The sequence below is a fragment of the Ictidomys tridecemlineatus genome, chromosome 3 (assembly GCF_052094955.1).
Source record: "Ictidomys tridecemlineatus isolate mIctTri1 chromosome 3, mIctTri1.hap1, whole genome shotgun sequence".
NCBI classification, from domain to species: Eukaryota; Metazoa; Chordata; class Mammalia; order Rodentia; family Sciuridae; genus Ictidomys; species Ictidomys tridecemlineatus.
The window spans coordinates 43,380,945-43,404,957 of NC_135479.1; the positions used below are offsets into that span (position 1 = coordinate 43,380,945).

General features: G+C 37.2%; 1 protein-coding gene and 1 non-coding gene across 2 annotated transcripts in view; one reads left to right on the forward strand and one right to left on the reverse strand.

The window, feature by feature from the left end:
• Window positions 1–24,013, forward strand: part of Efcab5 (EF-hand calcium binding domain 5) — a 130,766-nt gene that overhangs the window by 83,521 nt on the left and 23,232 nt on the right. Inside the window, exons 13-18 of the mRNA XM_078041082.1 lie at window positions 8,295–8,584; window positions 10,801–10,970; window positions 11,571–11,799; window positions 13,852–14,008; window positions 19,360–19,456; window positions 22,194–22,447. Of these exons, the coding sequence (XP_077897208.1) occupies window positions 8,295–8,584; window positions 10,801–10,970; window positions 11,571–11,799; window positions 13,852–14,008; window positions 19,360–19,456; window positions 22,194–22,447 (1,197 nt within the window). The remainder of the gene's footprint in view (window positions 1–8,294; window positions 8,585–10,800; window positions 10,971–11,570; window positions 11,800–13,851; window positions 14,009–19,359; window positions 19,457–22,193; window positions 22,448–24,013) is intronic.
• LOC120884718 (U6 spliceosomal RNA) lies at window positions 462–563 on the reverse strand. Its single transcript, XR_005727129.2, has one exon. It is a non-coding gene; the product is annotated as a U6 spliceosomal RNA (small nuclear RNA).

The following is a 24,013-nucleotide window of genomic DNA, read 5'->3' on the forward strand; positions in this document are numbered from 1 at the left end:
CCCACCTCTTTTTTTTTTTTTTTTTTGGCAGAGGGTACCGGGGATTGAACTCAGGGATACTCTGAGTTCAGTACCACTGAGCCACTTCCCCAGCCCTATTTTGTATTATTTTTTAGAGACAGGGTCTCAGTGAGTTGCTTAGCACCTCGCTTTTGCTGAGGTTGGCTTTGAAGTAGATCCTCCTGCCTTGGCCTCCTGAGCCTCTGGGATTATAGGCCTGGCCACCATACCCTGCTAGCCCCCTTTTTAAAAAATTCTTTTTCTCATTGAGAATTTAATGTAGGGGGTGGAGGGAAGGAGTGGGAGGAAAGAAGGGGAAGGGGCAATACTGGGGACTGAATTAGAACAAATTATATTCCATGCTTTATATAATTATGTCATAGTATATTCTATTGCCATGTATAACTAAAAAGAACCAATAAAAATTAATTAATTAATTAAAATATAGATGTAAATAAAATAAAAATATGGAACGCTTCATGAATTTGTGTGTCATCCTTGCGCAGAGGCCATGCTAATCTCTATCGTTTCAATTTTAGTAAATGTGCTGCTGAAGCAAGCACTCCCCTTTTTATTTCTATCTAATACAGAATTTGATCAATCTTTTGAGCAGAAATATCACAAATAAAAAGCCATAGAACATGTTACCTGTCAATACCATAGAATTTAATGGAATAGATTACTCTTACCCCATTATTTTCCATGGAATAGCTGTTAATGCTGTTGGCTATGTCCTTTCATTTCCTATTTAAATTATAAGATTTGCTTTAATATTTAAATTTCTATTTAAATAAGACATTTAACTCTTAAAACTAAAACTTTTTTGAGACAAGGTCTTGCTATGACAATATGTTGATACATATTCAGTCACATTAATTTTTTATAGGATTCTCAGCATATTATGGTAAACTTTTTTTCTTTCAGGAAAAATATGACCATGTCCTATGAATTTGATCAATCTTAGTCTCTCTAGCCATGAACTCAAAAGAGAGAAATGGAATTACACCCGGTACAGCGCAGAGGAAGGAAGCTTTGAGAAAAGATTAAAACTTAAAACTTCGGTTTTATCCAGGTGCTGTGGCAGCAACTCAGGAGGCTGAGTCAGGAGATAGCAAATTTATGGCCAGCCTCAGCAATTTAGCAAAATGAGACCCTATCTTAAAATAAAAAATAAAAAAAGTACTGGAGGTGTTGCTCAGTGGTAAAGTATGCTTGGACTCAATCCCAAGTACGAAAACATCACAACAATAAAAATCCTTGGACTTTAGTTAGACCTTTAGTTTGAATACATTCTCTTCCTAATTAGTGCTATTGTCTCTTTCAGTAGCCTTTTCCTCTTTTTAGAGAATGAGGCTAATTCCTACTTCCCTGGTGAACTGTAGGAATTAAAGATGATATATGTAGAAATACTTATTATCAGGTTTACAACACTCCAAAGACATGAATTTTATTCTCTCTCTCTCTTTTGATACTAAGTATTGAACCCAGAGACGTTACCACTGAGCCATATCCCATCCCTTTTTAATTTTTATTTTGAGACAGGGTCTTGCTAAGTTGCCAAGGCTGGCTTTGAACTTTTGATCCTTAGTTACTGGGATTACAGGAGTGTACTACTGTGCCCAGCTTACCTCAATGTCCTGAGTAACTGGAACTACAGGCACATGTGCCATAACAACTGGTTAAACTAAAACATTTTGGTAATACATTCTGTTACCAAATTCCAGAAATCTTTTTTCCCCATATTTTTATGGGTGCATTATACTTGTATGCAATGGTGGGATTCATTGTTATATATTGTTACAAACACACAATGAAATAATTTAATTTGGCCAGTATCCTTTCCCAATATTTCCCCTTTCCCTCTTCTCCCTCCCAGTAGTCCCTTTCCTCTACTCTATCCCGAAATCTTGAACATTATTTAAAAGTCTCATTAAAAAACACACAAAGTGTTTTTTTTTAAAGAAACTAAAAACTGGGCAAGTAGGTGTTGTAAAATGACAATTTCTTTGCTTTAGAACTCTAGAATAAGGAATCAATAGGAAACTCCTCCGTTGTTCCTTGATTTTCATGACCTTGACACTTTGAAAGATTGTAGACTTGTTTTTAGGAAGTCCTTTATTTACATTTGTCTAATGTTTCTTCTTGCTTAAATTCAGGTTATTGATCTTCAGCAGAAATATATTGTGTAATCAATGCTGTTCTTGTTGAATGATATCAGAAGTCCCCTGATAACTTTGACCAGTTTATTAAGATGCTATCTAACAGGTCCCTCCACTCTAAAGTCACTCTTTTTCCCTTTGATGCTATCTGACAGGTCCCTCCTCTCTAAAATCACTCTTTTTCCCTTTGAATCTAACAAGTATTTTATGAATGTGCTTTGAAACTATGTAAGTAGTCCTTCCATTTTTGGTCAAACTTTTCATTTATAGCAGTATATGGTGTCTTCCTATTTTATTCAATGGGTTATAATCCAAAACTATCATTATTTGTTTTGATGCTAATATTGTCCCAAATTTATTTATTTTTTCAGTTATGTGCACAGTTACTTTATTTCTGCAGAATCTCCTTGGTGAACATATTTTTTTTTCAGGCTTACATAATACAGTTTTTAAAAATCATTTATTTATTTATTTATTTATTTATGACAGCAAAATGCATTACAGTTCTTATTATACATATAGAACACAATTTTCATATCTCTGGTTGTATACAAAGTATATTTACAGCAATTTATGTCTTCATACATGTACTTTGGATAATAATGATCATCATGTTCAATCATTATTTCTAAACCCATGCCTCCCTACCCTTCCTCTCCAACCCCTCTGCCCTGTCTAGAGTTTGTCTATTGTCCCAAATTTAAACAAAGGGAAGTCCTTTTATCTGACTCCTGTGTCTTCCCTTTCCCACTCCCAAAATTTTATAAGGAAAAATTTCAAACATTCAGCAAAACTGAGGAATTTTATGGCGAGGCATCTGTAGACCACCTGGATTCTACCATTACCATTTTACTACCCTTTCTTATTATCTATCTGCCTCCATCTATTTTTCCATCTATCTCTGTTATTTTTACACATTTCAAAGTATATTATATACTTCTCACTAATTACTCCAGCATGCATATCATTAATTGGAGTGTTTGTTAAAAGCTTTTTTTCTTTTAAGGTAAAATTTTCATAAAATTAGATGCATAAATTTTAAGTGTACAATGAGTTTTGGCAAATACATGACCTGAGTACTCCATGCTTGCATCAAGAACAAAAAAACTTTCCCATTCAATCCCACCATCTAATCCCCAAGACAACCCCTCTTCTGTTTTTTTCTACCATAGTTTTAACTCTTCTAAAACTACATAAAAATGAAGTCATACAATATATACTCTTTTTTGTAAGGTTTCCTTCACTCAGCATAATTTTCCTTGAGATGGTTACAGGTTGTTGCATATATTAGAATTTTGCTTCTATTTATTGCTGAATAGTATTCCACTGTATGAATATACCATGTTTGTTTATCTGGTCTGTAAACACCTGGGTTGTTTCTTGTTCTTGACTATTATGAATAAAGCTGCTCCAAACAATCTTATTATACTAATCTTTATGTGGATATATGTGTTTATTTCTTATTAATAAATATACAGGAGTAGAATTTATGGACCATAGGGTACATATTTTTAGTTTTTTTTTTTTAATATTTATTTCTTAGTTTTCGGCGGACACAACATCTTTGTTTGTATGTGGTGCTGAGGATCGAACCTGGGCCGCACGCATGCCAGGCGAGCACGCTACCGCTTGAGCCACATCCCCAGCCCCCATATTTTTAGTTTTATAAGGAGCTGTCATATAGTTTCCTCTGTTGTTTTTTTTTTGTTTGTTTGTTTTGGTTTTTTTTTTTGGTACTGGGGATTGAACTCAGGGGCACTTAACCACTGAGCCACACAACATCAACCCCCCCTTTATATATATATAATTTTTTAAGTCATAGTTGGGCATAATACCTTTATTTTATTTATTTATTTTTATGTGGTGCTGAAGATTGAACCCAGTGCCTTGCAGGTGATAAGCAAGTACTCTACCACTGAGCCACAACCCAGCGCTTCCCCCAACCCCAATCCTTTTAAGACAGGATCTTGCTGAGTTACTTAGGGCCTCGCTAACTGGCTTTGAACTCGGGATCCTCCTGCCTCAGGCTCCTGAGTTGCAGGGATTACAGAAGTGTACCACCATGCCTGGCTCCTCTGTTCTTTTAATGTGTTTCCATGTTTTTATTGGTGCCTTATAGTTGTACATAATTGTGGGATTTGTTGTTATGTATTTGTACATGTACACAATGTAACAGTATACATTTGCCAATATTGTTTCCATCATTCTTAGCACACTACCTTGATTTCTACTATACTGACATCTTCTAGATCCCTCTTATACTGAGGGATAATCCATTTCCTCAGAAAATCCTGGTTTCTTTTAATGGGAAGTAGTATTTAAAAGCCAAGATCTGGATTCTACATATGCTCATTGTTCAGAAGTCTCTGCTCCCAGGTTTCTTAGTGAACAGAAGGAGGGGATTTGTTTGTTTGTGTGTTTGCACATGCACATGCATTTGTGTACAAAAACATTCACACCTGTGCTTCTATTTCATCTATTAATATTAAAAATCATGAGTTCATACCAATACCTCCAAGTCTAATCTAACACAACAGGATTCATTCTAATTTTCTCCCTTTCCATTTTTGAAGCTCCCTGCTTTGGCTCATGTTATCCTGGGTATATTTATTTATTTGACCCATCAGTCTATTAGTTCTACATGGAACAAATCTTCAATCACTGCTGCTGTCCTCTCTCCCACTCTTATGTCCTTGTATATTTGAAATCATTTTAAAAATATTTTTAAAATTATAGATGGACACAATATCTTCGATTATTTTTTTTGTGGTGCTGAGGATCGAATACAGTGTCTCACAGGTGCTAGCAAGTACTCTACCACTGAGCTACAACCCCAGCCCCTTTATGTCTTCTTTCTTATATCACTTAAGGACACTATACTACACTACCCTTCCCTCATGCTTTACTCGGGGTGTTGACATTCCACATGAGATTTCCTTCTCCAAGTGCTGATCTTGGAATGTGGATATTCCTTAGATTCTGATGCTCTATGACAAGGCAGTTTTCAAACCTTCCTCAGTCCATTTAGTGTATTCAGATTCTGACTCCCAATGCTGGACTTGGGCCAGTTTTGCATGTTGGACTTCTCTTCCACACTGACATCTGCTTCATCCTATTTAGATTATGATTTCCCCAGGCCAAGCTGTCTGTAAGATATGGAAAAATGATAAACCCCAAAATAGTGTGGCCTGGGAAGAGGGAGTGAGGAAGAAGGCAACACACTGATAACAAGGATCCTTTCCCAGTGACAGGACAATCCCTGGGAAGGAAGCAAACATCATCCAGTGATAAGACAATCCCTGGGAAGGAGATATCTATCAAGCCTAAAATGGCAGTCTCTGGGGAGAAGCCAAAGCATTGATCCTTCCCCAAATAAATCCTTTCCTAGTGACAGTACAATGGGACCCTGAAGGGAAAAAGATAAGTACTGAATGCTGACCCCAGACCTTCTATTCTTCCCCCAAATAAAAATATTGCCCAGTAAAAGCAAATTTCAAATTCTTACAACTTATTCCCTGAGTGCCTGAACTGACACACTTTGTCAATAATTAAATCATCTCTCAGTGTAACATATATTAAGCACCGATTCCTCCCTGGGCTGGTGGCTCATGTTCCATCAGGAAAGAGGGTCCACCAGATGCATGATTCCACTGCTGAATAAAGGCTTTGCTGATCTGTGAAATTTACACCCACTGGCTTGGTCATTTTATATTAACACTGGCCCCTCTATTTGCATATCCTTTTCTTTCTGGTCAGGATTAAACATCCACATGGGGCTTTGGTTCTCCAACCTAAACCACCTCTCTGTTGAACTAACCTCTTCACCCACATTGGTTGTAAGTTGCCCTTCCATATGCATGCCTTTTGCACCCTGCTCACACTCTGACAATCCATGCTAAGCCACCTCTGCACAGATGACCTCCTCAACACATTTGGACTCCAATACCCTGACCTGCTTCTTGACCGGGAGGGGTTACTTACCTTGCTCTGGCCCACCAGTGGCTTTAGAACCAAAATGCTCAAGAAAAGAAAGGAATATAATAATAATAATAATAATAATAATAATAATAATAATAATAATAATAATAATAATAATGGCTTTAGAACCAAAAGGCTCAAGTAAAGAAAGGAATATAATAATAATAATAATAATAGTAATAATGAGGAGGAGGAGGAAACCATAAAGCACTTTAAGCCTAATAGGAGGCTGTCACTTAGGATCCTTTGGGTTCAAATAATAGAAAATACAATCCAAAAAACATAAGAAAAAAAAGAAATGTAATCAAACTATGTTATTTGCATGTATGAACATGGCATAAAGAATCCCAAAATAGTATAATTATAATGCATCAATGAAAAAAAGAAATTTGTTCATGCAATGGTAAAGTTCAGAACTACTTCAGGACACAACTAGGTTTGGGAGTTCAAATAATGACATTAGGATAGGTATCTGGTTCTTTCTCTTTCTCTTGTTTTCAGCCCAGCCCCTGCTCTCTTCTGTTTTATCTCCATTGTTATAAAGCCTCTCCATTTGTGGTGACCAGGTCCATCCTCACATATTCATTCAAACTCAGTAGAAATAAAATAGAAAGTGTCCTCTTCCTAATGATTCTGCATAAATCTTGTACTAAATCAACCACTCAGGCATAAGTCTAAGACGCATGCTTAATCTGTAGAACTATGAGTGGAATCCAATTCAAACACATAAACTGAGATGGGAGTAGAATGGTGGCAAAACTGGAGAGAACTACCAAGACAAAGATGAGTGGAAGCTAAAAAACAAAAATCAATGAGTGTCCAACTACAGAAATGAGAAGCTCACTGCACATGATAAAATGACTATAAGTTCCCAGTAGTATTTGTTAATTGTCAAATAAATGACATAGAATAAATGCTATTGTCTTTCATGGGAAGGAGAAATCACAGTAGAAGACTTTACAAGGAAGGAGAGACTTAGGACCATACTTTAAAAGGAAGGGGTAGCTACCTTATAATGTTAACTTATAAGAAATGTCAAAAAAATTGCAAACACAAACCAGAAGACATGAATAAAAATGCTCGAAGTGCTAGTACCAAGAACAAAATATTGAAAACAACCTAAACATCCATTTCCAGGAGAAAAAATAATCAAGGATAATACACTCACATGATGGCGTACAATGATGAAAATGAATGAATCACAGCTACAGTAGATTGGTACAGTTGCATAATGTTGGATAAAAAAGCAAGTCTCAGAAATCTGCATATGACTTGATAACCTCTTTCTAAAGTTTAAAAAGTCAAACCTAAACTACATATTGTTTAGAAGTATTCATGTAATACATATATTATTGTATAACTCTAACACTATTGGAAAAACAAAAGGGAAGGAAATGATAAAACCAAATTTTGGATTGGTAACGGTGAAGGGAGAGGATGGAATAGGGCAGAACAGAGTGGAAAATGTAAGTAACTGGTCATATTCAAGTTTGATAGTAGATTCATCATTGCACAATTAAAAAAATTAAAGAGTATGGATACAGAAGTATGCAAAGCATGGTTAGGGACCATGAATAGAATGAAGGTACTAGAGCAAATAACTACTATATGGTATTAGGAGCAGATTTGATTGGAAATAGATTTGAAATATGACAGAACTTTGAAACAGAGAATTAAATAATGCATACTCCATTTTAATTTAATTTTACAAATGCATATTGAGTATTTTAGTACTGACCAGTCAATTATAAAGTGATAAAAGCTGGTGTGGGGGTACGAAAATAGAAATGAAAGGAGTGGCCACAAGATATGTTGCCAAAGAGTAAAATTATTATAATTTTAATAATTTTAATGGATAAAATTAAGCTGTTTCTTATAAATGTAGGGAGGAGTCAAAGTAGACTCTGGGAGTTTTCCAGCTAAGGAGTAGAATCAAAACAAACCAAAACCAAGAGAAGATGATATAGATGTCTTACTGAATTTATTATAGGAAATGCTTGAGAAATATTCCTCTGATCTCAGAGATGCCTTTGATATACTTGACTTTCCACAGACCAGTAGTTGTTAAGGGCTTGGGCTTGAAGAGGAGAAAGAAAATTTTCCCAGTAGATGAATGTACTGTTGATTAGTTCTTGGTTTTGCGTTTGTGTCTTTTAGCTAAACTACACTTCCAGTTTCCAAAGTCATACCATGGACATGAAGTAAAGTTGTCTTCAAAACAATTTCAGAAATACATAGAATTGGTAGTATCTGAACTCAGGGGCAATGAAGATCAAGTTATGGAAAGTATTGTGGAATTTCTGATGAATTCTTTAAAGAGGAGCCATATTGAGGGTCTTAGGAATTGTGCAAGACGAAAATGGCTGCACCAAATCCAACATGCTGCAGAGACAAGTGGAGTGTCTGTGGAGCCAGTATACACTGAGACCTTTAAGACCCTCACCCAGGTATGTTTTCTTTTTTTATATTTATTTATTTTTATTTGTTCTAATCAGTTATTCGTAACAGTAGAATGCATTCTGACACATCATACATAAATGGAGTATAATCTCTCATTCTTCTGGGTGTACATGATATACAGTTACACAGGTAGTAATCATATATGCAACACTCTACTATCGTTTCTACCCCTGTACCCCTCCCCGTCCTTCACTCCCCTCTATCTAATTCCAGGTATGTTTTCTAAAATGATCTAAAAGAGAAAAAAATTCTGAGCTGGGCACAGTGGTGCATTCCTGTAATCCCAGCGATTTGCGAGGCTGAGGCAGGAGGATTGCAAGTTCAAGGCCAGCCTGGGCAATTTAGCAAGATCCTGTCTCAAAATGTAAAAAGAAAAGGAGGGAGGGGATGTGCTCAGTGGTAGAGTAACCTTGTGTCCCATCCCTAGTACTAAAAAAAAAGGGAAAGGAGAGGAAAAGAATTTTCTCACAGTGGGTGATATCCAATGGTTGTGTGGAAGGAGCACTTGATTCTAATACATTACAAATGACCCAAAGCCCAGATGAGATGCCACTGAGATTATGGCTGGTGGGTAAGAAAGAAGCAGAGAAGAAAAGTGTAAAGAAAAGATATGGGCTGGGGATGTGGCTCAAACGGTAGCGCGCTCGCCTGGCATGTGTGCAGCCCGGGTTCGATCCTCAGCACCACATACAAACAAAGATGTTGTGTCCGCCGAGAACTAAAAAAAATAAATAAATATTAAAAAATCTCTCTCTCTCTCTCTCTCTCTCTCTCTCTCTCTCTCTCTCTCCTCTCTCACTCTCTCTTTAAATAAAAAAGATATGAAAAAGAAGTCTTGGGATTTCTAATTTCATTTGTGCTAAGAGTCTAATAAGCCAAGAATAGACAATGGACTGATACTGAAAAAAACACCAGAAAAGAGATGTGCAAACAGTTCAAGCTATATTTTCCTTACATGATGTCCAGGGAACTATATAACCATTAAAAAAAGAACTATTTACACCATAAACTCATCTACTTTATGGTAGATTCCAACATTACACAATATTTCATAGTACTGCCTAGCAGCAAGTTGAGACTTTTAGAATCCTGTCACTTAAAATACATGGCCCTGTAGAGCCATTGCCCACAGCCTTGCACCTCTTCAGAAACTCCCAGATTGCTACTTTTCTTAAGCAGAAACATCACAGCTATTTTTTACATATATCCCAGATTCCAGTGATACAGGAGACCTGGGCCAGTCATCATCATAATTTTATACATTACACACACACACACACACACACACACACACACACACACACACACACACAAATTGGAATCATCTCCTGAATAGCCGAATTTTCCCATGTTGTTGGCAATGGTGAAATTAGGACTAGGAGTCCACTCAAGAAAAGGAGGCATTGCTCCAACTTGCTTTAGAGATCTGTGTTACCCTAAGAAAAATGTTATTTTATATTTGTTAGTTACTCCATATAACTTATATGTGGAAAAAAGGAATAAAAGCAGAAGAAAAAGAAAGTTTGAAAAACAAACCTAAATAAATAGTAAGAAGAGACAAATATCAAGTGTCTCTTATGTCCCTACTTTATGAATATATTCAATGTGTGTTATCACATAATACTGTTAATAATTTAATTTTTTGATATAGAGATTTTTAATTATTTTAATTAGAAATAGTAAATGCAGAAAGTCTGAACCCTCAGGCTCCAAGAAACCTTTTCCTGAAGTGGCATAGATCAAATATGTAAATTGTGTTAATAATTCCTTGGAAGCATTTTTTTTCAATTTCACATATTTAGATGGCCAAGAGATATGAGTGAAATGAAGGCATCTTCTTGATGCAGCTCTCTAAAACCAGTACTTTTAACTGAAGCTCAGAAAACATGACAATAGTTTGAAAGAATTTAAGTTTTAAACCTTTAATTTGATTAGACTTGAGAGGTTTGGTTTTGTTTTGATTTTGTTTTCAGTAAAGCAGTTTAGTTGGCTTTAGAAAAAAATCTATTCCACACATGAAAACTCAGTTTTGGAGGTCATTTGTGGTGTTAGCCTTTTCCTCACTGCCCATGAATGGTAGTGCCTGCATCATGTACTCAATAAATTGAAATTATTGGTGCCATGTTCACAAACTGGGTGGTGGAGGGATTAGGGGAGTTCTATGGCTGTTGGTAAATACATTTTCAGAAATGTTGTGCCACAGGATGCTGAAGCTCATGGAAATAAGAAGATTAGTGCTCACATTTCCCTCTTAGAAGAAAATGAACTATTGCCTGATCGAGGGTCTGTTCTACTGAGAAATGTGGCTTGTACCCTAGATGACGCTTCATTCGTACTGAACAGAGTACTTTACCGGGACATGGAAGGAATCAGGTGAGAACTCCTTGAAGTGATTGGTTTTAATCTTCCTAAACAACAACAACAAACTAGCACCTCCAAATCCTAGTGAGTTGCTCCAGAGAGAAATGTCTCAAGTTACCAGGCTTCTAGAGTGGGAACTGATGTTTCCAGGTTTTTTTAAAATATTTTTTTAATTGTTGATAGACCTTTATTTTATTTATTAATATGTGGTGCTGAGAATCGAACCCAGTGCCTCACACATACCAGACAAGTACGCTACCGCTGAGCCCCAGCCCCAGACCCTAATGTTTCCAGTTTTGAATGGTTTCGGTTGATTAATTCTAGAGCTTACTCTTTGGCAATGATTCCCCACCTAGGGGCTCTGTTTCACGGTATCAGCTCAATAAATTATGTCTCCTTAATTCAGTTTATATATATTTTCTCTGGCAAGATCTAAGATTGTCTTTTAAGTCCTTCCCTCAAATCAGACCCTCTAAACTGGTAATCTTATTTGAATCCAGTGCTCTTACATATAAATGCCCATAATTATGGAAGAGAATTGATCTAGTTACCTCAGTGATTTACTAAATCCTCCTCCTATCTTATTCCTATCTTGATGTCCCTTTTCTTAAGCTTTTCAGTAGTGGATGAAGGGAAGCCAGTCCATGTCCCCCAAGTACAGTACCATGGGAACATCATCTTCTGGAACCATTCCCGCAATAAGAATGATCGAAATGGGTCATTACTGGCTCTGCCTCTGCATGATGCATATATGAGGATCTTTGGGGTCCTGGCAGTTGACACACTTAGAGATCCCCACAAAATAAACATCTTCTTACCTCATGAGATCAGATTCTATCAGGTAAGTCACAGAAGTCTTCAAGAACAGTGGTAGGATTGCCTCTCTTATATTTAAAAAGGCCTCTTGTTTTATACTTCTTAAAAAGTGAAACCTGAAAATCTTTACTAGAGTAAAGCCTTGTTAACAATATTATCATGCTTGCTCCTGTTCCCTATATTTGTCAGACTTTGGAAAGGTCCCCCATTACTTATAAAAGGACTCTCAGTCTCAGTTGTACATCTATGCTTCAGCCTTTTGGGGACTATATGCATTAATCATAGGAATAGAGTTTGATGCTGTGGAACAGAAATCCAACAATTAAATCACCGACTAAGACCCCATAAAATAGGAATAAAACTTTAAAAGGAGTATATTTGTGTTTTATTAACTAATCCTTTGTTCTTTCTACAAAATGTGCTAAATATGACATGCATCCAAATAGCTCTTGATTTCAGTGTTACAATTTTTGAGGACAAAGAATAAAGAAAATATTTCTTAAATATTCATGTTTTCAAATTAGACCACACACACCCACCCACCCACACACACACTCACACACACACACACACAAAGTCATTTTTAAGACAATGGAATAACTGGAGCATACTACAGCATTTTTTTAAAATATTTATTTTTTTAGTTATAGGTAGACACTATATATTATATGTATATGTGTGTGTGTGTGTGTGTGTGTGTGTGTGTGTGTGTGTGTGTAGGGGTTGCATGGGGATTGAACCCAGGGCCTTGTGCAAGTGAGGCTAGAAATCTTTTTTTTTTTTTTTTTTTTTGCTGGTGGTAGTGGGGATTAAACCCAGTGCCTCATGCATGCTAGGCAAACACTCTACCACTGTGGTGCTGAGGATCAAACCCAGAAACTCACACATGCCAGGCGAGCACTCTGCCTCTGAGCCATAACCGCAGTCCTCTAAAGCATTTTGATATAATTTTAGGGATAGAAATTACAATAAAGGAAAATTCAAAGCCTTTATAGAAGCAAGGACCGTAGAATGTAGCAGCAAGTCAAGAACTTACTTTGCCCTTGTCATTTGTTGCCCTATAAGCCCTTGGCTCTCTGTTCATTTACCATTATTTTTCATTTTCTCTTTCCACTTTATGAGGTGGATAACTGAAGAAAGTGGTAGAATTTTTTTCTCTGGACATCTTTTTTAATAATAAGAGTCATTCTCATCTGACATGAGAATGACATGGAGGATTGTGAAGTTATCAGTAGGTGAGCCATATTATTAGTGAACATATACAAATGAATTACAAATTATAAGTAGACTCTCTAGCCCTTGGAGATAAAGGGTCCTGGGTTACTTTTAGATGCCTTAAGTCCTAACTTGTAAATGCATATAACTTTGAAGATTTTGTGGTTCTTAAGAGTTTTCTACAACAACAAGACCACAGATGGATTTGGTAGATTTCCCTCCCTTCTCTGTGGATCAAAGTCTCTTTATACCTATAGGAAAACGTCATGTAGCATATTGCAAACCCTGGAACCAAGCATATCCTACACTGCTGCTTTGATGGCAGTAGGCATGTGCAAACATTAGTATTGGCATTGGATCAGGACAGTTCCTTCCTACCCATCTGCCCAGGGCTAGAATCTTGTCTTTTAAATATTTTTTTCTTAATTTAGAGTCTTCTGACTCTGTTCTCCACTAGTACATATCATAAATTTCACTGGGTAATTATCAGAAAGCAAAGCATAAAAAATTAAGTAGATCTCTCTTTATACTGTGTGTGTGTGTGTATTTATATGTGTGTGTGTGTGTGTGTGTGTGTGTGTGTGTGTGTGTGTGTGTGATGTTGGTAATCAGACTAAGGGCCTCATGCATGCTAGGCAAGTGCTCTACCACTGAACTAACATCTCCAGCCCATACATCTTTGATTTCTTTGTGATCTTTTTTTTTTTATAAGTAGAATCAGGAGCACTACCTTTGGAGAACTGATGAATAATTTGTAGAAAGTAGATTATCATTAATTTAAGATAATCAAATTGATGCATTAATAATTATTTATTTTACTCTTTTAAAAAAGAAAAGGTCATTTGAATTTTCTACCTTTCAGGGTGTTGCCAATGTCTTTAGCACTGCCTATCACTACGTTCACAGCCGGGAGCACATCCTTCATATTGTGATCACTGGCATTGGCTGGCTCTTCAATGTCACATCCAACATCATCTCCATCACTACATACTTTGTTGAGCCTAGCCCACACCAGGTAGGCAAGCCTTGGCAGTGTTAGACTCCTTCAATGTAACAGAGTTACTAGATGTTGATGTTTTACTAATATCTAAAAACCATATTAGTCAGTCATTAAGACTAACTAGAGTTGTTTCTTATGACTCCAACTCAAGACCCTTAGTTATGAGTGTCAGAAATCTATCTCAAACTGCCTTGGACAAAAGAGAGAATTGACTGTGACCCAAATGAAGAAAAGGTAGGCATCAAGGTGGCTTCCACCATGTCCAGATCCAGGTCATTCAATAGTATTAGGGCTCAATCATGTTCTTTATCTTTCCACTTCTCACATTTGTTTGCTTCCCTCCGCATGTTAGCTTTGTCATTCTGGAAAAAGATGGGCTTTCTCCATAAGGCTCAGATGCCTTAGTAAAAAACTCCAATTTGGAAAACCCAAGAAAGAAAACTTTTTGACTCATCCTGAGATATGTCCTGGTGGCCAAATTGGCAATATCCACCAGAATTGTGGAGATGGGGATTGAATCCAGAGGTGCTTTATACTGAGCTACATTCCCCATCTATAATATGATGAATTCTTGATGTTTGCTTTACATTTTTACAGTTAACATAAGGATTTTTTTATATGATGAGAATGAATGGAAAGGAATCTTCCTTTCAGAAAAGCTAAATGATTCTGCAGTGTGCCTGATCACGTGGTGGCCTCATCTTGGTTGTCTCCCAGTTCTTTGCCTCGCCTACCACAGTCATCGTCCTTCCCTCCTGGCTTCTTTTTTCCTTTCCTTCCTACCAGGTCTGGGCTTCCTCCTTCAGTGGCTGGGGCGAACTAATGAAGCCTTGGCCATAGAAAAGTAGAATCACATAGCTCTTGGTAGGGTAGCCATGCCATGAGGTGGAGAATACCTCATTGTTGGAACTGCTCTTGTGAGGGGGATGATTTGGAGTGGAAGTGGGAGACTTGAAGTGTCCTTGTGTCTGGAGTAGTCTACCCCATCTTATGGGCTACTTCCCCAGTGAGGCCAAAGTGTATGGAGGTCTGGGGAGGATTCAGAATTTCCTATTCAGGACCTTAAGGAAAATAATATGTAGGTACCATGGAAAAGGCCAAAATGGCCCAGAGCAATCATCAAGAAACTTGGCTTCCATGGTGTATAATCTCAGAATCATGACAACATGGACAAAGTCTCAAAGGTCATGGTATATCCCCAGGGCTGTTTCATGTTAACAGAGAAGACCATGTTGAAAGGTGAGGTGAGAGGAGGTCCATCAGCAATCAGGGTTTGAGTGAAGTCACAGTGGGGCCGAGACCAGAACAGCCTATCTAGGCCTCTAGTTAGGATTTTCTCCTAGGTACAAGATGCTATGGTTAGATTTTGATGTTAAAAATAGCTGAGAGCTGCCAGGTATGGAGGCATGGACACCTGCAGCCCCAGAAACTGTGGAGACTGAGGCAGGAAAATTGAAGATTCCAGGCCAACCTCAACAATTTAGTAAGGCTCTAAGCGACTTACTAAGTGAGATAAATAAAAAATAAAAATGGTTCAGTGATAAAGTGCCCATAGATTTAATCCCCAGTATAAAAAAAAAAAGCTGAGCTGTTGCCAGGCAGGGTGGTACACACCTACGATCCCAGCTACTCAGGAAACTGAGGCAGAGAGATCACAGATTTTAGACCAACGTGAGCAATTTAGAGAAACCCAGCCTCAAAAGAAAGAATAAATAAATAAAAAGGGCTGAGGATGTATCTCATGGTAGAGCACTTGCCTGGTATGCTTGAAGCCCTGGCTTCAATCCCCAGAGCTGCAAAATAAGTAAATAAAATTAAGCTATTAATGATAAACTGGGGGGAAATTGCCACCTATTTGGCAAAGGACTAACAGTTACATGTGAATCTAGGGGGTTTGGGGTTGTTTGTTTATTTGTTTGTTTTGCAGTGCTGGGGATCAAATCCATAATGGGCTAGGTAAGTATTGTACCCCCACTCCAGCCCCTTTAATGAGAGTTGTTTGTTTAATTTAAAAGAAGATTCTGTATTATTCAGCATTAAAAAAGAATAAGATCATGGCATTTGCAGGGAAATGGATAGCATTAGAGAAGATTATGCTAAGTGAAGTTAGCCAATCCCAAAAAAACAAATGCCGAATGTTTTCTCTGATATAAGAGGGGAGTCTCAAAGTGAGATAGGGAGGGAGAGCATGGGAGGAAAATTACCTCTAGGTAGGGAATAGGATTGGGAGGGAAAAGGAGGGAGAAGGGGAATAGCTAGGATGGTGGAAGAAGAGGGTCATCATTATACAAAAAACCTGTTTGAAGATGTGAATTTGGTGTCAACATACCTTATATACAAACAGAGATATGATAAATGGTGGTACAAAGATATATTAAGAATTTTATGCAAAAAAAGAGAGCTTATATATAATGGCATAATTTGGTGTGAGCATAATTTATATACAGAGTTACAAAAAATTGTGCTGTAGAATGGGTAATTATGAATGTAATGCACTCCACTATTGTCATGTATGTAAGAAATAAATTTTAAAAGAAAGAAAGAAAGAAAGAAAGAAAGAAAGAAAGAAAGAAAGAAAGAAAGAAAGAAAGAAAGAAAGAAAAAGAGGATTCTGGGTATATTAGTGCAGACCTGTAATCTCAGCTTCTCAGGAGGCTGAAGCAGGAGGATCACAAGTTCCAGTTGTGCAGGGAGGTGAGGCTTAATGAAAGGTGTTTAGGTCATGATTCTCCACCCTCATAAATGGATTAATTCTGATTATAAAAGGACTGGAGACTGCAAGTTTGATCTCTAGCCCTTTCTCACCCTAAGCCTTCCATCAGAAGAAAAACTTAACTAAATGCTGACACCTTGATACTGGATGTCAACCTCCAAAACTATAAAAAATAAAATTCTCTTCTTTATAAATTACCCAGTCTGGGATATTCTGTTTTGGCAGTGCAAATCAAACCAAGACACCAAGTATAATGTAGAAAACATTTTTCATCTAGAGTTTGGTAGAACATTTGAGGTCAGGGAGTGTGGAATCAAGAAAAAGTTTCACTTCACAAAGCTGTTGTTCATCTTCCAAGAACAATTCAGCATACAGCCACTATGGATCCCCTTATTAGAGTTTCTCTTTTATTCCAAGAGTTATTTTTTTAAAGGGGGCATATAAGAACTTCATTTTATTTCCTTTAATTGAATTGTTCTTTCCTACGGTTTAGTGTATTTTACTAAATATATTAATATTGCTTCCTTATAAATAGTTTCTTTTTTTCCATTTTTTAAATTTGTTTTAATTAGTTACACATGACAGTACAATGATCTTGATATATCATACATTTGAATCATATGGGATATAATTTCTCATTTTTCCGAGTGTACAGGTTGCAGAATTACATTGGTCATGCAGTCACGTATATACCCACAGCAATAATAATGTCTATTTTTAAATAACTAGTTTCTACAAAAAAAATATTCATCAAGACTCAAAAATATTTTCAAAGGTTTTGACCTACAGGTTGAAAACCTCTTTTAAAAAAATTTTTTTTTTGGTTGTAGATGGACACAATACCTTTATTTTTTATGTGGTGCTGAGGATCAAACCCTCACACGTGTAAGGCGTATGCTCTACCACTGAGCCACAATCCCAGCCCCTGAAAATCTCTTAGGGGTAAAGGAGATAAAGAAGAAGCAAGGAGAATAGAAGGAGTGTTTAGTGAGGTAGGAGAAGAACCAAGAGAAGATGATGTCTCAAAAGCCTAGTGAAGAAAAGTATGTCAGGAAGAGAAACCAGGCATGTTGTTGCACAACTGTAATCCCAGCAGCTGGGGAGGCTGAGGCAGGAGGATCGAGAGTTCAAAGCCAGCCTCAGCAACTTGTCAAGGTCATAAGCAACTCAGCGAGAACCTGTGTCTAAATAAAATATAAAGAAGGGCTGGGGGAGCTGGGGCTATAGCTCAGTGGTAGAGCACTTGCTAGCATGTATGAGGCACTGAGTTTGATTCTCAGCACCACATAAAAATAAATCAAGAAAGAAAGATATTGTGTCCATCTACAACTAAAAAAAATTTTAAAAAGAAGAAGAGGAAGGTCTGGGGATGTGGTTCAGTGGGTAAATACCCCTGCTTCAATTCCCAGTACCCAAAAAAAAGAGGTGGTAGGGAGGGGGATTGTTCACTGAATCAAATGCTGTCAAGAGGTAGATGAAAATGATAAATCAAATCCATAATCAATGGGTTTGAAAATGAAAGAGTCACTTGTAGCCCCTTGGCAAGAACAGTTTTACAGTTTCAGTGAACTGGTAGGGAGAAAGACCTCACTGGAGATTTTTTTAAAAAATTGTATCTATTGGAACTGGAGTTGTAAGTCAGTGGTACACCACTTACCTAACGCATGTGAGGCACTCGATTCAATTGTCAGGATCACATATAAATAATAAACAAATAAAATAAATATATTTCAGAAGCTCTTCTAAAAAATGTATTTATTTTGTTTGAGCTTTTCTATGTTTTCCAAATATTCTACAATGCATTTTTTTTTTTTTTTTGCAGTTCTGGGGATTGAGCCCAGAGCCTTCTGCATAATAGCAAAGTTCTACCACTAAGCTAAATCCCCAGCCTTTAAAAAAATTATATTTTGATAAAGAATCTCTAAATTACCCTGGCTTGCTTTGAACTTGTGATCCTCCTGATTCAGCCTCCCAAGTAGCTGGGATTACAGACATATGACAGAGATCCAACCTTTTTTTGGGAGTAGGTACCAGGGATTGACCTCTGGGGCACTCACCACTGAGCCACTCCCCAGCCCTATTTGTATTTTATTTAGACACAGGTTCTCACTGAGTTGCTTAGTACCTCACTTTTGCTGAGGCTGGCTTTGAACTCTCTATCTTCCTGCCTCAACCTCCCCAGCTTCTGGGAGTACAGGCATACGCCACCACATCCAGCATACAATGCATTTTCTTTAAGAATTTCTTTTTTAGTTGTAGATGGACACAATACCTTTATTTTGTTTGTTTATTTTTTTATGTGGTGCTGAGGATCAAACCCAGTGCCTCACACATGCAGACAACCGCTCTACCGCTGAGCTACAACTCCAGCCCCTATAATGCATTTTTAAAATCAGAAAAATAATATAAACACACAGTTTTATCATAATTACAAAAAATAAGTTGGTGCATTTAATATTATTCTTTTGAAAATTTTCTCTTATGCAATACTTTGTTCTTTAATGGTACTGAATAAATAAAATGTCACTGCCCTTAAAGCTAGAGGTCATCTACACATTCCTAATTTTTCTCCATTTATTGGTCCCCAAAAGCTTTAAAGAGAATATGAGGTCTAATTACTACTCTAATGAAATCTCTTCCTCTTTTTAAGGATTCAGACTATGTTTTACGCAATATGATGGTTACAGGGAAGCTGGGTCTAACAAAAATCCACACAAATCCCCCTATTACCTTCAGGAAAACATGTGTCTTCAGGTATGAAATGTGTCTGTTTTCTTTGATTGCCAGAATACAATCTAGTGGTATGATAGTAGATCTGAAAGACATAGCTTCTGCCCTTTATTAGTGCATACTCATTCCTCATTATTATAAAATTATTACTCTTTATTATTACATTCATTATTTATTATTTTAAAATTTATATACACCAAAAATCATTTGTTTTGTTTGTTTACAGACCTGCAAGTTTTAATAATGCACATTTTCTTATAATCATTAGCACAAAAGGATACAGAACAACTCTAACACTTCTAAATCAGTCTTTCAACCCATTCCTAAACCTGGAAACCACTGATCTATTCTCCATCAGTTGGCTTTTAAACAAAAACTTTTTTAGAACATTTGACTCCCTGGGACATAGTAACTCCTTTTCTTTCAACTGCTTTTTAAAACAGATTTCGTTGGTATTCTAGATTAAATTTGCAAACTTGTGTATTTTAAAGCAGGACAGTATTTTATTTTCTGATTTTCTTATAAGTATGGAATTCAACAAAAAATGATTATGAATAATAACTGTATCCAATATCCCCCATGATTATGAATAATCCCTCCATATCACTTAATAGAGCTCATCTGTTAATGTTAGCTAGATTGTGAATGTATATTTTTTTAATGTGCATTTTTTTATTCAAAGAAAACAGGAAGAAGGAAAGGGAAGAGAGGGAAAGTTAGAAAATTAGATAGGTCCCCGGTTGTACATTACTTAGAATGACTGTCACCTATGGAAGGGAAGGAACATTATTCATCTATACAGATACAAAACAGATCTTAACTGAGAACACGTGTATTACAAAAGGGACTGACTGCATTAACCCATCTCAGACTAGTAGGCTAATTTGATATTTAAATACATGTTAATTAAATTTTCATTTGGCCTCATGCCAGAATGTTCATTTAGTCTCAAGCTTTTTTCCACTTGGTTATTCCTATGTTAGTCAAGCATTTTGCTGGATTCCTTTTAACACCTAGACTCATATTCTGGATTCTGTGTAGAACTCAGAGCATATGCCTTTGGAGGAATGCTATTGACCTATATAGCCTTTCTTAATATGCCTGGAAAGTTTGATAGATGCATCGTTACTGTGGTCTTCACAAATATAAAAAGTGATGGCTTAATAGTAGCAAGGAATGGGAATAGCAGAAGGACTAATTTTTTTCTTTCTTATTTATCTATCTATCTATCTATCTATCTATCTATCTATCTATTTATTGGTACTGGGAATTGAACTCAGGGGCACTCAACCAGTGAACCACATCCCCAGCCCAATTTTGTATTTTTATTTAGAGACAGGGCCTCACTGAGTTGCTTAATGCCTCGCTAAATTGCTGGGGCTGGCCTTGAACTCGCAATACTCCTATCTCAGCCTCCCAAGCTGCTGGGATTAGAGGCATACATCACAGCACCTGGCAGAAGGACTAATCTTACCTGTCATTATTGGATTCATATTCTGAACTATTAAATGTGATTTTTGAGGCTAGACAAAGAACTAACATTTTTACAAATGATTTAAAGGAATGGAAGCCCAACATCAAATACAGATGGGGAAAAATGTGTCTATGATTCACTAGAGAAAGAAGCAGTCACTGTATTTCCATGAAAATCTCAGTCTCTCACTGAAATAGATGCTAAAGAATACCCTGCCCAGATGCCCAATATGCCTTTTGCCAGCTTCTGTGGATACTGCTGCAGGGAGCGACACTTGACATTATAACTTTCCCTGGAGGAGTGCCCTCCAGTGATTGGAGCACCTGCCCAGAGGTATTCTCATGAATTCTGTGAAGGGCTGAGGTTGTAGCTTAATGGTGGAGCACTTGCCTCATATGTGAAAGGTACTGGATTCAATCCTCAGCACCACATAAAAATAAATAAATAAAATAAAAGTATTGGGTCCATCTCCATCTAAAAATATTTAAAAAAAAAAAAAGTTTTGTGAAAACTCTTCCACCACAAACTGCTACCTCACCCCCAGAGCAGCTTAGAACCAATGACTGATGAGCACAAAGATGCAAGAGACCCTTTCCTTGCCTCAAGGTGGGACAAGTTCTTTACTACATTCACCTCCCAGATCTTACCCCTTTGGATCAGACTGAGGCTAGACTTCACCTGAAATCACATTGGTACTTAGCCTCTGCCACTTCCCTATGCTGCTTCCCTCAGTCCCTCATGGGTTTTACCCAAAAGCACTCCCTTGGTAAATTACTTGCATTAGCATCCTTGTCACAGGTTTTGCTTCTAGGGAACCTGACCTAACTCACTCATCTTTCCTTCCTGCATTCAACTAACACATATTGGCCAAGATAAGTAAACAAAACACTGTACACCCTCAGATAAGACTAATTTCCTATATGATAAAGATAATGAAGCAGATGGGGCTGGGGATATAGCTCAGTTGGTAGAGTGCTTGCCTCGCATGTACAAGGCAAAAGATAATGAAGCAGAGCATCATGATGCAGAGTGTCCCGGTGCTACTACTTTAGTTAGATCAGATAATCAAGGAAGGCTTTCATGCTGAGAGGACGTTTGAGCTGAGTTGAACTGAAGGACAGAACAATGTGAAATTGAGGGATGCAGCATTCTATGCAAATGAAACAGCAACCAGGACTGGTATTGTGGCAGTGAGGTGGATACAAGAGAGTAATTCAGTATGTTTGAGCGGAATGATGTGAATAGGTTGATTTTAACATCCTTGTACTTCTTTGGATTTAGCTTCAGAGATTTCCTCTTCAAGTGTACAGACAGTTCAGAAGTTGTTCTGGCCTCTGCCCGTGGAGAAACCCATATAGTAATTCCCCTTCGTGAGAGAACAGGAGAGGCTCTGGGAGCCCTTGATGTTAACATTGGCCAGACCAGGATGTTGTTCTATCAAGAATATAAAGATCTACAGAAAATGATGAAGGTGATCCAAGCTGCCTGCTATGAAATACTAGGAGAATTCTCCGGAGAGATAAAGAAAAACATTGTCTTAGGTATTATGAAGGTCTGGATTCATGGGGGAAATCACAGGCAATCTTAGGTTTGGGGGAAATCACAGGCAATGTGATGAAGGATGCAGTTTCTAAAATGAATTGTTTCAATATGTAGGTTTTTCCAGGTGAAATGAATTCCCTTATGCAGTCTTAGCCTGAAGAGTAGTGTTTATAAGTTAAAGCAAAAGGAATGGAATCACATTATCTTTGGTTAGAAGTATACAGTTTTAAAACTGGAAGGACTCATAAAGGAAAGATGGAACTAGCTTTATCAAATGCCCTGTCATTGTGTTGACACTTTAAATGTGTTTTTTCATTTAATCCTTACCATAATCTTATAAATTAAATGGTGATAACCCATTTTACAGGTGAGGGAAATGAAGTTCAAAGAAAGGAAACAATAAATGGGAAAGGCTGGATTGGAACCCAGGTTTGGGTGCTCTTTCCAAGACATTACACAGCATTAACCAATCAGAACATCTCATTTGACAGATGCAGGATCTAAAGCTCACAAAAATAGATTGCCTAAAGTCCAATTATAAGCTAGTGGCAGAGCCAAGACTAGACCCATTTCTTGTGGCTTCACACTATCTGAGCATAATACTAGGTTAGAGAGGAGAGCAAGAAAGAGGCATGGAAACCTTCGGCAAGAATGAATTAGTATAACACTATGTGGGATTAAGTGGAAAGGTTGTTAGCCATTACATAGTATGCTAAGAAAAGAGAAGAAAGCCAAGTGTGGTGGCAAACACTTGTAATCCCAGCCAATTGGGAGGCTGAGGCAGAAGGATCATTTGAGCCTAGATTCAAGACCAGACTGAGAAACAGTGAGACCCCATCTTAAAAGGAGGAGGAGAAGAAGAAGAAAGAAAACTCGGGTCTTTGAGTGTTTACTCTGTGTAAAGAGTGAGACTGAGCATTTTTCTGTATATTATTTCATTTAATCCCCACAGCTCACCAGGGAAATAGGATTAGCTTCATTCTCACAAAAGAGGAAAAGGATACTCAAAGAGACAATGGTACTAGTAGAGAGAAAGAATGCATTAAAACTAAGGGTCTAGGGGCTGTGATTGTGGCTCAGTGGTAGAGCGCTTGCCTAGCATGTATGAAGCACTGGGTTTGATCCTCAGCAACACATATAAATAAATTAAATAAATGTCCATTGACAACTAAAAAATATTTTTTAAATAACTAAGCGTCTAACTCTGAAACCCAAGTTTTTGCCTTTTCTCAAAGCCTCCTTCCAGGCATAATTCCATATTTCTTTTGATTTCATGTACAGAGAGACTAAGATAGTTTAAAATCATATGACATGAGCCAGGTGATGCATACCTTTAATCCCAGAGACTCAGGAGGCTGAGGCAGAAAGATCACAAGTTCAAGGCTAGCCTCTGCAACTCAGTGAGACCCTGTCTCAAAATTAAAAATAAAAAGATCTGGGGATATACAGTGATAAAGGACTTGCCTAGCATGCTAGCATGCATGAGTCCTTGGGTTTAATCTCCAGTTCTGCAAAAATAAAATAAAATAAAATAAAACATGGGACATGGTCTTTTTCCTGAGGAA